This window comes from Cyprinus carpio, chromosome A3 (genome assembly GCF_018340385.1).
Source record: "Cyprinus carpio isolate SPL01 chromosome A3, ASM1834038v1, whole genome shotgun sequence".
NCBI lineage: Eukaryota > Metazoa > Chordata > Actinopteri > Cypriniformes > Cyprinidae > Cyprinus > Cyprinus carpio.
The window spans coordinates 23,578,448-23,594,460 of NC_056574.1; the positions used below are offsets into that span (position 1 = coordinate 23,578,448).

The following is a 16,013-nucleotide window of genomic DNA, read 5'->3' on the forward strand; positions in this document are numbered from 1 at the left end:
CTGTCCCTGTTCATTGTATTATCGGTCTATTTTGTTCTACTGTGAGTTCTAAGGTGAGTATGTCAGGATTGCGTGTGCCCATGAGATGGAAATCTTTTGAATAAAATGTATAGTTCACCTATAAATAAAAGTTTTGCTGTTGCCTCATGTTGTTTTAAACCTTTTTAAACCTGACGTTTTAAATCTTTCTTTCTTCTGTGGAACAAATAAGGAGATGTTTAGCACAATGTTACAAGCTGCTCTTCTACTGTACATTTAATGAACAGCCGTAGTCACTCTTCACTTTCATTGAATGGAAAGGAGCAACTTAGACATTCTGCTTAACATCATTTGTGTTTGGAAGAAAGAGGGTTTGAAACAATCAAGTTGAGCTGGGGATGAGTAATATAATGGTAGACACGATAAACTGGTAGAACTTTGTCAGCCAGTTTTGGATTAGCGGTTACACTCAAATGATGTTGCAGTCACAAACATTTGCGATCTGCATGTGTTTTTAAGCCCTATCAGTATAAATGCATAAAGCCACCAGTCACACAGCATCTGGGTACAGAATCAAGGTCATTTTGGCTGCTCATTGCACTTAAATTGTCAAATACACCCAAAAATCAAAAGTCAAATTGCCATTTTCACAAATATTAACTTTACACATTTGTATTTTTGTTCAATTCTATTTCTTTGTCCTATTGCTTGTTATTAGTTTCTTTAATCCATTTTTTAGTCCTGAAGGTTTACTTGTCTCATGAACTTGAGAACTTTTTACTTATATTAGGTACGGTAGTATTAGTTTTTGCTGTGAGAATCATGAAATTTCAGTGTCATCTAAAGTTTTGGTATTTTAAAAAGCTTTTTTTCGGCAAAAATAACTATATATTGTTAATGTGAAATGAAATGACTCATATCATGATATAATTTTTTTTAATCATTTCACCCACCTCTAGTGTGAGTAAATGAACAGAATTTTGATTTCTTTTTAAAGCAAATGCAACCGGAACTGTTACTCAGTGTTTACATGAAACATGAGAACTAGCGGCCAAGATTGTTTCTCATCCCCGTGTGTTTAATTGACATCATCACACCTCCTGCTATGCTGTTGCGTTTGCAAAATATCAATGTGAATATGTCACGAATATGTACAAGCATTTTGGGAATAGCTGGTAGGTTGACACTGTCTGTCAGAGTCGCATCCGGTGGGACGTAGCTTTCTATCAGCACAGCAGTAGGCTGATAACACATGTGACGCGAAGGGAGTAGCAGCTATTTCTAACCCATTGTCTATGAGGGTTAGAGCCAAATGTTGTTTTATGATTTATTTTAATTTATCTGTCTATTTGTCTGATTCCAACTGAGATCATTGCGTTTTCAGGACGACTGCTTTCAGACAGCATGTGCATGACTTTTGTTAGAGATTTTTGTTTTGCAGTGATATTGTGGTGGGGGGGGTGGGGGTCAAGGGGGGTGGGTCAAGGAGCCTGTCACTGAATAATGAAAAGCCGGTGTGCGGTGGAACACATGACTGGGGTGGGGGGGCTAAGGGCTGGCTTTAAATGCTCGCTCTAATGTGGGCAAGACAGAACCTGTCATTTTCAATTATATTTTCATAAAGCTGAGTGCTAATGGCACCATACATTTCTAAAGACCAGCCTGATTTAAAGTGTGCTATTGTGCTGCGTGCCACTTGCCGTGAGATTCATTTCTAATTCAGCCAAACTGATATAATGTATATTGTATATTAGACTGGACAGCTCAAAATGCATCTGGGCCATTTTTTTTTTTTCAAACCTTAAATTTTGCAATATGATGTAATTTTACTTTAGCAAGTAGCCTATGTCTTTTGGCCCACACATGCTGACAGTAATTAAATCGCAGGATATTTTAGAGTCTCTGTGCTGTTGGTTGCTAGTAGGCAGTCCGACTCGACCGCTGTCTAACAATTTCAGGGGTGAATCATTTGCACTTGCATTGGTTATTTCTGTGCTTATAATTGCATCTGAATCATGTTTAAAATGTTATTTTCATCTACACAACTCATCAGACCATATTACCATAACTCTTCTGCCTGTCATTTAATATATTTTAAAATGTAATTTGTTCATGTGATGACAAAGCTGAATTTTCAGCAGCCATTACTCTAGTCTTCAGTGTCCCATAATCCTTCATAAATGATTCTAATATGCTGATTTGCTGCACAAGAAACATTTCATATTATTATTAAAGTTAAAAACATTGCTTCATATTTTTGTGGAAATATTTTCTGTGAATCGTTTTATATATATATATAAATATATATATATATATATATATATATATATATATATATATATATATATGAAACTATAGACCAATTATATTGCACATGCTGTTTATTTGCACAAGTCAATGAATCTCTTAAAATTGCTGTCAGTGTGAATAGCCCTTTAATCCTTGTCTTGATATGATTATACAATAATGAATGATGGCATTTGTTACTTACAGATTGGATGATAATATCACATGATTAACTTATTTGCTTCCATCCTGATTAATTGAGATTTGTACCATGTCATTGCACATTCTTTATGATCGACATGTCAGTCTAAGGCCGTATTGGATTTCTGCTTGTGTTTTTCCTCCCCCAGTGTTGTTGATTTGTTTGCGTGTCCTAATGAAAGGGTGACGCATTTGTTAACACTGAGAGACACATTCTAACAAGGCCTGATTAGCAACCACAGAACTTCCCCCGCCTCTCTTATTTACATCTGCACAAACACTGGGTGTGCGTCGCGCTTCAGAAGTTCAAAGTCGTGCTGTTCTTGGCACCAGACCGCAACAACCCCGCTGCAGCCTAACCATGAAATGACCTATGGTTTGCCTCGTAATAAGCTCTGGATTATTTATAAAGTCCGGTGTTGGAGGCCACAGTCATTGCATTACGCATCAAATATTCATGTCTTTATATTCACATCAGGGATGTATTATCTCATATATTCACATCCTTACAAGATCCATTTAGCTTGCGCAGATCAAGTACGGCTCCGTCCATCTGTCAATTCCAAGCCATTGAGCTGGGTTGTACAATTGGCACCTCCTTTTTTTCCCCTGTTTTCCTGAACCTGACAGCCATTGAGCCTCACTGAACTCAGTGCTGCAGTGCTGTCCTGATACTGGCCTGGATGTCAGCCTATTTCAACATAAACCCACGCTCTTGTCATTGCCGGTTAGATGACGCTGAAATGAACTCACACCCAGGCTAGCGAGCGCAAGAATTTCCAGATAGTTCAAAGTGAATTACGGTGACGCTGACATGTCTTTCTTACAGCACGGAGCAGCTGGTGGTTAAGATACTGAAAGCCCTGGACCTCCCGGCGAAGGATGCCAATGGTTTCTCCGATCCTTATGTCAAGATCTACTTACTGCCTGACAGGAAGAAGAAATTTCAGACCAAGGTACTTTTTTTTATCCTAGCGAGACAGCAGTCAGCTCCCTGCTATTACAATAATCCACTGTTCAGATGGCAGACCCTCTTAGGACTCATTAAGATCTGGTTGCGTTTCTCAGTCTGCCTGTGTGATTTTTTTCCCAGTGCCCTAGTTCATCTAAAAATACATGTATATAAGGCAGTGGATTTTGAATTAACTCTATGCATTTGCAGTTTTGATGTTAACCAATCTCTTGTTCACTCCCTTCGCTCACTTTTCCCTCTCAGCTCCTCCGCTTATCTAATTTCCTTCACTTTCTCTCATTTCCACTCGGTCTTTTCATGGCTCTGGTTTGCAGGTGCACAGAAAAACTCTCAACCCGGTTTTTAATGAGACGTTCCAGTTCGGCGTGCCCCTGGCGGAGCTGCACTCGCGCAAGCTCCACTTCTCCGTCTACGACTTTGATCGTTTCACCAGACATGACCTCATAGGTCAAGTGGTGGTGGATAACCTGCTGGACTTCAGCGAGGGCACCGGGGAGAAGCCAGTTTGGAGAGACATCATAGAAGGAACCACGGTGAGATAATGACACAAACACATATTAAAGGTTCATTAGACCTTAAATACAAAGGGAGTCGGTGAGAGTGAGTAGTTGATAGCGTTGTGTATTTGCACATGCTGTCTGAGTTTTAGTATGTGATTTGCTGAAAGATTTATGCAAATTAGGTAACGCCACAAACACCGGTTCTGGGTGCTAGGTTATGAAGGATGCAGACCGCTACACTACAACAGATGTTCGACTGTCACGATCTGACATACTATGCTGAGACCGTACAGCAGGGCTATTCAGCTTCAGTCCTGGAGGGCCGTTGTCCCGGGGAGTTGAGTTACAACACTAATCAAACACACCTGCGTGTAATTTTCAAGAAATCCTTCACCCAAAAAGCGTTCTGAACTGGTATGACTGACTTTCTTTGACACTACAAAAAAGAAAATATTTTTAAGAATCATGGTCTGTTTGGTGACCATTGACTTCCATTATGTGGACAAAATTTGTTTGTGTTCCACAGAAGAAAGAAAATCATACAGGTTGGGTGAATAAATGATGACAGAATTTCTATTTTGGGTGAACAGTTGATAAGCTTGTTGATAGGCATTAGACTGTGGTTAAATCTAAACCCTGCAGGAAAGTGGCCATCAAGGACCTGAGCTGAATAGCCATGCTGAACAGTGATCACTTTTTTTGCTAAATTTATTGCTATACACAGTAGTAGAGATGAGAGACGGGAACAGGACGGCAACATGACCTGGGCCTGCTATGAGCACCACTGCTCAAAATGTCAAAGCACTCGCATTGAACAGATCGGCATCAAGCCAACACCTCAATAGGAAATGCTCAAAGTGCGCTTGACTACACCAAACTTCTGGATATGTGCCAAGATATAACACTCTACTCCTTTACTTGATCATCATTTGACAAATTACTGCTGTCATCAATAAAAATATGCACAAAATTACATCCCCTGCTTTCCCTGGGCAGTACATATGCAATGTTTAATTACGCAAGACAAATAACACTGAGTTTTAAGAATAAAGCAAATCTTTATTGAGTCAACACTGAAAAAATATTAAATGAACTTAAATGATTTTTTAATTTAAGTCAAAAATATTATTTAATATTGCCTGAAAACATTCACTTATACAAACAAAACAATTTTTTATATATTAAATCAGTTAGGTCTAAAACAAGTCATTTAAAATTAAATTCAACGCTTTTTTTTGCCTATAGTGCCTGTAAAACTGTTTTTCAAGTGGTATGTGGTTTTAGATGCAAGGTTTTGCACTCAAACACGGTTTAGTGAATTTCACCCAAGAAATTGTGCTAGATTTCACGAGAACCTTAGCCAGGACAGATTTTTTGATAATGGTGGTATATTTTATGGTACTTGCATGTCTCACTTAGGTGGAATTGAAAACCTTATTTTATATTCTTGAGACGTTTTTCACAATTGAAAATCATGCGTGATTACATGCTAAGTTGATGATGATGATGTGTCCTTGGGGATGTTGGTAGCAGAGGTGTGAGGTGATCTAGTGATGCATGTGCTCGTTCTTCCAGAGAAAATGACATGAAATTAGTGAAGGTCAACTGTGCAAAGGAGCTTTTTTCAAGAGCACTTCAGAAATTGCCACTGCATCTTAATGGAGCAGTTTTTAGAAACATTTTTATCATGATCATAGAATATTGTTATTTTAAAATGTGTTTGTACCTCTGGGGAACAGAGAGAATAAATCAAATCAAACACAAGCTGCTGTGTGCTTAAATAAGGTAGATTAAATTTTCCACAGCACGACTAGGTCAAATGAAGGAAAGAAGATACATTAGGCACCATCTATTCTGTCTGACAAGACTAATTTAAAAAGTATTCAGTGATGCATGCTGGATTTTAGTATGTTTCTGACATTTGTGTGTCTGACATGTGAATGGATATAAATGAAATGATGGATTCAAATGCAGGATTCAGCCAATCGGCTGCTTAGGTGGCATTAGCAGATTTACCTACTCAGCTGGTTCAAAAAAATAAATATTTGGGTTATATTACGTTTTTTAAAATGCTGGAGTGTAACAACAACAACAAAAAAACATAACGCTGCATTCATATCACGTTTACGGACCCAGACCCAAAGCTGGCAGCTCCTATAGTTCTTGGAGATGTATCTCAGACGCTTGACGTTTTTGATAAAATATTGTAGCTCTTTTTGTTTACCTCTCCTACCCTTGTTCTTTTTTCATCATAGCTGATGATTAATTCTGTCTGGCAGAACAAGAACTTGAGAGAAAGATGAAAAGTTCAACCACGAGTGTAAGAGAAAAAACATGCGTAGCATCTTAACACATATACTTCAGAACAGTCTTTTTGCAGTTGTCTTGCTTGCTAAGTTGTAGACGGAGTTTATCGGATTTACATGGTCATAACCTGTGGATGTACTCCCAAAAAGTGCGTTTTTAGTGTTTATTAAAGTGCAGTTCCATGGACTTTCATTGCAAGTGCATTACTGTAAACATGATTTTCTTCTTGTTTGTAAAAATTCAAGGACGAGTTAAAACGAATTCTGTGGAGATGCTGTCTATAGAGCTGTGTTTGAATTGAACATAGAGAAATCCTTTAAAAATGTTTGACTAAGCATTAAAAGCCACAGAAATTCCTTCAGTTTATCCTTGTGTCTTAATAAAAGGGCAAATACATTTTTAAAACATTTCAAGAAAGACGGTGTAATAATTTTTTTTCCATGAATTTCCTTATTTGTGTGCATTACTTTCACCATTTGCATTACTCACAATGTAACTTCAAAGTTAATTTTGGACCTTTCGATGTGTTTTGGTGTCTGCAGGAGAAAGCTGATCTGGGCGAGCTGAACTTCTCACTGTGTTACCTGCCAACAGCTGGCCGACTGACCGTCACCATCATTAAGGCCACCAATCTGAAAGCCATGGACCTCACGGGCTTCTCAGGTACCTGGTCCCGCTCGTGATCCCCTGCCATTCCTCTAATTCCCTCATAATTAACAGCGATACCTCATTAGCGCCTCAGACATTGTTGACATTGAGACGTGATGAAACTGCTGCTCATTAATAACCTTGGTGTAACACATCCAGCATGTGAATAATGAAATAACATTAAAGGTCAAAAAACCATCAGTTCTGAAAGTTCTGAATATCAAATAGCACTTCTAAAAAGTCAAATAAAGGTATCAACATCACAGTCATAAGAACAAGCGACATCTTTAATTAATGTTAGCTTATTTAATTATCACAGCAAGGCTTAAAGTAATGTAATAAAGATTCCTCTTATAGGACATGATTATGTTGCACTATCCCGGTGCATTATGAAAAAGTAATGTTAATGTATCATTATTGCTAGCACGATAATTATTGATGTCATTACTAGCATTCATTTTTAATGTTATCGATGCGTTATGTCCTGCCGTTGCTATTTCTTTGACAAATTTTCTGTTCTTGCTTTTTTTTCAGATCCATATGTAAAGGCATCTCTGGTTTGTGAAGGTCGAAGGCTGAAAAAGAGGAAGACGTCCATAAAGAAGAATACTCTCAATCCTACGTATAATGAGGCTCTGGTCTTTGATATCCCCAACGAGAACATTGACAATGTGTCGCTCATCATCGCCGTCATGGACTACGACTGGTAAGATCATGACTGTCTTTTTCATGCTGTGATGGGCTCTGAGACATGCTGCAACACATCAAGCTCCCTGCTTGGATATGAGGCTTGACAGGAAGTGCCCACTTGTAACTTTAGGCATGCTTACAGGCTATGTCTCACAGAACCTATTCAGGAACACATGGATTTTCCATTTGTTGAAAGAATAAAGCATTTATTGAAGTTCTGTGGGAGATATTCAACAGAGTCCAGTTGTGTAAATACTTTTCTATTGTAATATTTCTCCAGTGTAATATATGTTACCATTCCGAAGTTTGGAGTCAGAAAGAATACGTTTGCAATTATTGGGGAAGGAATAATTGTTGAATTATTGGAAAATAATGCACAGCAGAGGTGGTGATGCAACCACAATGCGAAGCGTACTGGCAGTTACACCTTTTTGTAATAATTCAGTGTATCGTTGAGAGCAGACTAGCACATATAATAAGAGAGATACAGATATGAAGAGAGAGAGAGAGAGAGAGACAACTGAGAGAGAGAGAGATTGCTGAGAGAGAGAGAGAGAGAGAGAGAGAGAAAGAGAGACTGCATCTCTCAGCAGTATATAGAAGAAGGGTCTCTTCAGAGAGACAGAGAGAGAGAGAGAGAGAGATAGAGATAGAGAGAGAAATTAAGTGTGTGAATTACCTGAGTCTGTGCATCTCTCAGCAGTGTTCGGCAGCAGTGTCTCTACTAAAAGTAAAACTTGAAGTTTATCTGCTTCAAGAACAGTGCTGTTATTGGTGAGAAATGACATGTAGCTTTTAGGTTGCTAAACTATTCACTGATAAAATTGTCAGAGCAGCGTGTATGTTTCCATGTGTGCAAGTGTGTGTCAGTGCTGTACACTATGTGTGTGCGTGTTTGAGTGGGAGAGAGAGTGGGAGAAATAGAGTATGTGCTTTTCATACATAATAAAAAAAAAATTGTGGTTAAAACATGGAAATAATTTGTCATTTTTTAAATGATATGTTGTGGGTTTTGGTTCTTTTGCTGTTGTATGCTGTAAGGACCTTTGAAGTAACTGAAATCATTTGGGCGAAGTGATATGGACATGTAATGCGGTCAGAACCTGCCTGGAACTACTTTAGCCATGCGTTTCCCTGAAAATAATTGCACACCTTAGTACATTCATCAGACAATCAGATTCAAGCATTCAACATCAGCGAAGTATAAGGTTTAATATTAAATTACAATTAATATCAATGAATCAATTAATTTAATTACAGTTTTTCAGAATAGACCAGAATAGTGCATTTTACTACATTGTTGAGAAATTAGCAGTGGAAAACTGAATGAAGTATGATCTTTTCATGCATTTAAGGATCTGTGTGACTGACACTAATGAGAGAGTTTGTTGTTTAATTGGTGAATTAGAATTCCTGTTGTCCATATTTGTATGTGTATGTGCTCCACGGAACATAGGGCCTTATGCGCCTGAGTGTCAGACTACTCCTGGTGGACGTCTGCACTGTTTTCCATAAAGACAGACACTTCATGAATATACATGATGGCTTAAAACTAATGGAAGTGGTGTCTGGTGGTGAGACGCTCTGTAACACAGCGAGTGTTTCTTGTCTGGTGGGCACAACTTAAGTCACCTCTTCTGTATGTTTGGAGCTCTTCTTGCAGCTCTTCAGTATGATAGACCTTCGCAATGGCATTTATGTCTAGCTTTTGTATTGTTTTTTACTTTTTTAAAATGAAGTATATGTACTGCTAGGTGTGTCATGTCATCTAATCCCACTTTTATAGCCATATTTTGTGTGCTTTTGTGGAACGAAATATGACTTGCAAAATCAGGTGCGTACCAATCGTGTATCAGATTCTATTTTAAGAACCGCTTTCAGTTCTGAGGAAATCCACATCCGAGTTTCCCAAATATGTTTGTCTATGCTCTCCATGATTTCATCTCTTCCCAGTGGCACGTGGCACACCAGCAGCTCCTTCTAATGAAGCAGCTCATCTGTGAGCCACAGATAGCGGCTGATGAATTGCTCTTAGCTTTGATCTATGCCATCTGTGCTAAACGCTCCATTGAGAAGCATTATTGGCTGGATAATAGTCATTTCTTACATGTATCTGACATGCTAAACAAGCCATTTGGCAATATTTTAGTGTTTCTCTATTTAAACTGGCATTACTGTGGATGACGTTACACAGGAGCAGGCAAAGCAAGTTATTTTTGTTTGAGATGAAGAAATGTTGTTCATGGCTTGCTGACTACTTCATAAAACTGATGTAATTCATATGATTTCAGGCTTTTGCAACACAACGACTTTAAGTCTTCACTAAAGCTTGACTGATTTATTTTGGCAGTATTGTTATTAAAATAAAGGCAGGACATAACTCTTGGTGGCACTCATTTCTTTGAGCATGACTTGATTTAGTGGCAGTGTTGGTGGAGCTGCTTTAAACTACAGTCTAGCTACCATTTAAAAAAAAAAGTTAGCTATGCTTCAAGCAGCTTACAAAAAGTAGCTACATTGAAGGTATGTACAGGGGTTAATTCAGTTTAATTGTCCAATTGTTAACTGTCCAAGCTATTTATTTGGCACAAAATTAAGATCTGAATTAGGATGACAGCATTAAATTAGCCAAATACATTTATACTAAAAGCTAAATGATTAATATAACTGTGTACAAACAGTGCACAGCAGCATTTATCTCAATATTTCAATTTTAAAAAATAGACTCGGGAGCTCAAGTGAATCAGTGACTCATTTATTTGTGCCTCTTTGTTTTCATTAAAATTATATGAAAGGACAGTTTTATTTATCTGCACTACTGTTCAAACTTTGGGGGTCAGTACAATTTGTTTGAAGAAATTATACTTTTATTCATTGACAGCAAAGATATTTTACAAAGACAAAGAAATTTGTTTTTGAACCAAATCACATACGCTGCCTTTAAGTATGTCACCACTATTGCGATAGAGAAGTTACACTCATGAAAGTAGGTCTTTATAAAGTTATACCCTGATGTCTTTATACAAATCCAGGCCTGTCACATGACACACAGAAACTATGGAGTACTTTTCTTTTCTATTCATACTGCTTGACAGTGAACAGCATGCATGAATGTCATTTATTTTCTGTCCATGTCTCTGATCAACAATAAATGCAGGAGGAAAGATTTATTTCTGTTCCACTTATTGAACCCGCTTGTTATTCCACCTTCACTTGAGCAGCTTTTCATACTCACTTTTCTAGTAATTAAGTGATTATGACACCTCTCTCTCTTCTAATCTTCTCTCTCATGTTTTCTTTATCTCAGTAATCAGTAGACCTGTCATAAACGACTACCCATCTGCCCCCTGTGACAAATTTTCACTCAAATCATTGAATCCATTCCCTGTGCACTTGCCTCATTTTGTTTATCTCTGTAATTCAGTAATTGGAATGTACCTCTGTCTCTCTCTCCTTCTGTTCTCTGTTTGTCTGTGTAATTATGTGATCTCTCAGTCTGTGTCTGTGTAATTAAAGGACTGCGTGTGGAAACTCTCAGTGTTTCTGAGTGTGTGTGTCTTAATGGGCAGGTTGCTATATGACACTAAGGTCCTGTCTGCATCTTTCTAATTATATGATGCCAAATAGGCCTCATTTTTTATCTTGTTACTTTGTGCTTTCTAGCTCCTCATGTTCTCTTGTGTCTCTTTGCCATCTTTCATTCTCTCTCTCTTGCCCATTTGTTGTAATGGATGCACTGGTCTGTGGTTCTCCTTCATTTCTTAGCCTAACTGCATTAATTCACTCTCTCCCTCCCACTCTCTCTCTCTCTGTCTCTCAGTATTGGTCATAATGAGGTGATCGGGATGTGCCGTGTGGGCAGTGATGCTGATGGACCGGGAAGGGAGCACTGGACAGCCATGCTGGCGAATCCCCGCAAGCCTATTGAACACTGGCACCAGCTGGTGGAGGTAGACAGCGTGACCGCATGGAGTGTGTGTGTGTGTGTGTGTGAGTGAGCATGTGAAAATCAATCAATGTGTGCTGTGTGTTATTTTGTATAGGCAGTGTGCTCTATACAAGCCAAGTCCTTGTTAAAATGCCTTTAACCTTCACACCTGATACATGTCTGTCTTTTTAAGTATATACCGTTCAAGGTTCACTTGTCTTAAAAAAAGACTATGGTTGTCAAAAGTATTTATTTAGGTTTTTATTTGCCCACACGCCCTGTAAAGTGTGCTTGCACTTCACAGTCAAATGCAGTTTTAGTTAAAATCCCCATCTGGGTGAGATGTTAATGTAGTTATGTTTTAAGTGAATGTAAACAAATGGGGAAAAAAGGGATGTGTGCATTAGACCTTGTAGTGTGAATACAGTCTAATACAGTTGCTGCTGTCTATTATGTTGACAGCATTAATCAGAAAACATTGGCAGACCACTTACTCGTTGACTGAATAATTCACATCAATGCTTCTTTAATTGAAAAATAACAACGTTCTTTTGTTTTCATTTAATTTGTTAATACATTATTGAAAAAATTTAAACTTTGAATATTGCTGTGGTATTGAAATTGTGAAACCAGATTTTCACAAGTATTGGTATCAGCTACTAAAATGTTGCTAAAAAAGACTAAAAGAAAATCTAGAAAGAAAGAAAACCTAAATCGAAAAAGAAAACCTTTCTGGGAATATATAATGCATTAAAATAAAGGTATTTGCAATGCACGATAATGCATTTATAATGTCCTATAATAGACCTTATAATCTTAATTAGTACAACACTTATCTTTCTTGTGGTTATATAAAATAAGAGTTTTATGTAAGGGCTAATGTATTACATATTAAATCTCCACAGCAGGATCAGGACGCCTGAAGCGTTTTTTTTTTTTTTTTGCGACTGATTGCACATAATCTTTCCTATTACATGGCTACTTACCTAATAAATAAATAAACATGAAATTTTGAGTCAATTTTTTTTTCTTTGTATGTGAGACAGATTTACTAATAGCTTGCACCAGCAGAAACCCTTTTTTGCCTTAAAAAACTACTGTCAGGGTTTACTAGAGGTACGCAGTGAAACATTAGCAATGAAAATGCGTGGACAGTTATTTTTGTAGCTAACCTTGTTGCATATGCATTTGTAGTTTCCCTTTCAGATGCAAAATTTATGGGAGGAGAGTATTTAAATAAATCATGCAAGGTGATTTACTAAGGTTTATGGTAGTGAGTTTACTGATATTGGCACCATTACTTCTGTCACCAGTTCTGCTTATGTGCAAGTTAATGCTAATTTGCACTGCTCAAAAACGTGCAGTGTTGTGTTCTCCAGGACCAGAATTTGGAACCCCTGAATTTAGAAGCATGCATCATTAATTTATTTACATGACATTTTCATGGCTATTCTAGATTGTGAATATAGTCAAACAGTAAGAATTTTGAAAAGGGAACTTGAAAAAGGAAAATCAATCATTTGTGCTATTTATGAATAATATGTAATCATGCAATCCATAAAAAAGTGAAAACTGAAATCTGAGCATTTTAAAATGTAATATAATTCAGTCACGAGTACACATTTTTTGGAATCTGATTATGTAATCCAGATGACAATATCTGTGGTTACAGTTAATACTGAAAAGATACAATATAATAAATCATACATTTCTTTGATCATTTATTATATGTACGAAATCACCTTCTGAATAATAATGTATGTTCATTGATGTTTCACAGGAGAAATCCATAAATGCATACGTGTCAAAGAGTGCCACAGCCTCCCCTAAGCCACACATAGTGGTGGACAGCCCTCACTCTGAGTAGAGATGTGAGTACCCACACATAAACATAAACACATGCTGTAAATAGAAGGGTACTTCCTCACATATTGGGTCTGTGTGGGTGAATGCATCAGTGTGTTACACTGGAGTACTTCAGGTTTCATTCATGAACTAACACATTGAAAAAAAAACATCAATGGCTATGTTTACACAGCAGCAGGATATGGCTGTGAGTCGAGTGCTAAACATGGTCAGGTTCTCACAGCTGTGTTATTAACAACTGCATTGTATAACCTAAATTTTCAGGACTCCAAGCCATTTTTTTTCTTCTGGTAACTCACAGATAAAGACGAATTGAAGATATAAGCTTGTTTCGAGGTCTGAGTGCAACACAAATTCTGCAGTCTACAAAAAATATTAAAACAGCATTTGAGGCCACTATTGATTAATTAATATTTGCCACATCAACTTGCTCCTCAGTTGGACTCCTTTATTAACTTCTTTTATCACTCGTTTTTATCATGTTAATTGTGGTGCTTTCTGGTGTTTAAAAAGGCACAATCTTTAATATTTATTCATGACTTTCTAAACAAAATTGTTCAAAACAGTGATTTGTTCATGTGACACCAATCAAGTTGCTTTTCTGAGCTATTTAACAGTCGCATCTGATATTAAATGCGGTTGTCATTCCCATACACTATGAATGCAGCCATCTGTTCGCTCAAGCTTTTTGTGTTTATGTAACTTACTGTTTGTGTTTATATGGTTAACAGTGTTTTTTTTCTGTCTCTCTGTTTCTTTTTCTCAGGTCAGCATTATCTTTTTAGCAACAGAAATACATTCTTTCTTTTCATCTGTGAATAATACTTTATCAAGAAAGAACCAGAGAAGAGAATGTGCCTGTGTTAGTGCTTTTCCTCTAAATCAACCCTGCAGACCCAACACAATATATAGAAAAATAACTAGACTAGACCAGACACAAATCACACACACACAAACAGACATACACATGAAATCGTAACAAAATAACTGGCATGGATGGTTTTGCTTCAGGAATGATGTTAAAGTCAAAATATGTCATGATTTATTCAGGGGAAATATGAAAAAACATTCCCACTTTAAATAGATAATCTTTATTTAGTTATTTGAAACTGAGCCTACAAAAAATGAGATTTTAATTACTTAAAATAATAATAATAATAATAATAATCAGGAGAGACCTGATAGATTATGGACCACGAATGTTTCTGTGTATGTGTGAGCGCATGTGTGTACGTGAGTTTGTACGGGTGTCTGTGTGTAGCTATAGAAAATCTCTACAAGGTGTTTTCAGTCCGACAAGTAGCTGCAAGTTCTTGGAGTGGTCTTCTCTGCCAATGCAGAATCCTTGCAACTGTTTCCTGTTTCTCTGGAGAGGAGGACTACTTTATGACCTTTCCCATCTGGAGAAGGAGAAATTAGGACGGATACATTGGCCAAATTGTGTCGTGCAGTATTGAAATGTGTCCCTCTGCCTTTTCCATTTTTATCACCTTCTGCTTGGAGCTCATTGAGATCAGCAGTGTTTCCTTTTTTCGTTTGATATCTAGAGTCCAACCATTCTTTTTGTTCTACCAGATACTGAATGAAATGATTGGAGAGTATGTTTCCCTGACATGGACACTGGCAGACTGAATCCCACTGAGAACTCTTCCAAAGGGAGCTATCCTTGATTTCAAACATTGCCAGAGGACCCTAACTGAGAAGGACCTTGGATTTGTGTGCACTTTCTGGAAACATATCCTACGGGGAAAAGATCTGGCCATAGTATTTTATTTTTATACCACGCCAGGATTTTTTTATTTTTTTTTCTCTTAAGACATTTTTAATTTCAAAAGAGGAAGTGTGTGCTCTCCATCATCCTTCTGCCAAGAGGACCGCTTTGGAAAGACACACACGTTCATCCTCTTTTTCCTCCCGTGTATCCTATGTGTTTGTAGGAGTGCTCTTTTGTGTCGATACGCATTTGCTCGTCGGTTTGTGTGTGCGCGTGTATGCCTGTGTGTCAGTATATGTCACCGTGACCCTGTGTATGTCTCCACTTCCCGTCCTTTGTCCTGCACAGAGAAAATCTCATTTTGAACAATCAAGTGTCTTCTGTCCTGTGTCTTAGAGAAACTATTTCTTGTGTAGGACCTGTTGCACTTGGTAGGGACAGGGTCTGTTTCTCAGATGCGCATTTCAGTTGTTCTCTGTCGAATGTGATAGTGACCTGTCTCTGTTGTGTCCCTAACCAGCTCGTCACTGAAACATGTCCCTAGCCTGATCTGTGTTCTCGTGTTGGGTGTGCTTTTCTTTTTTTGTAAATGTGCTCTGTGTGTACGAGGGGACAAACCTGGTGGCCACAGCTTTTGAGGAATAAAATGTTGGAAGTTTTTCCATTGTCTTTAAAAGAAAAGGGGGGCGGGGGAGACAAACTGGTTCTCTCTTTATTATCTTAATGTGACTATCTTTTCTGTCTGAGCATTCCTTGCAAACAGAGACAAAGAGGGGGGCATGTCTTTTATTGTTTTAGGGCCACAAATTACTTATATAATTTTACATTACAAACTGACTTCAGATGCTTTTTTTCCCGTATATGTTTATTAAGGTCACTGCTTCTCTAGTCAGAAATATTATAGTGGCCAAAGCACTCAAT

General features: G+C 37.7%; 1 protein-coding gene across 2 annotated transcripts in view; it reads left to right on the forward strand.

Annotated features, from left to right (window-relative positions):
* Positions 1 to 16,013, forward strand: part of LOC109080631 (synaptotagmin-C-like) — a 34,646-nt gene extending 18,633 nt beyond the window's left edge. For both annotated transcript variants that reach the window (XM_042725130.1, XM_042725121.1), the window contains exons 7-13: positions 3,296 to 3,422; positions 3,754 to 3,972; positions 6,789 to 6,909; positions 7,429 to 7,600; positions 11,405 to 11,534; positions 13,293 to 13,383; positions 14,145 to 16,013. In XM_042725130.1, coding sequence (XP_042581064.1) covers positions 3,296 to 3,422; positions 3,754 to 3,972; positions 6,789 to 6,909; positions 7,429 to 7,600; positions 11,405 to 11,534; positions 13,293 to 13,379 — 856 coding nt within the window. In that variant the 3' untranslated portion in view covers positions 13,380 to 13,383; positions 14,145 to 16,013. The remainder of the gene's footprint in view (positions 1 to 3,295; positions 3,423 to 3,753; positions 3,973 to 6,788; positions 6,910 to 7,428; positions 7,601 to 11,404; positions 11,535 to 13,292; positions 13,384 to 14,144) is intronic.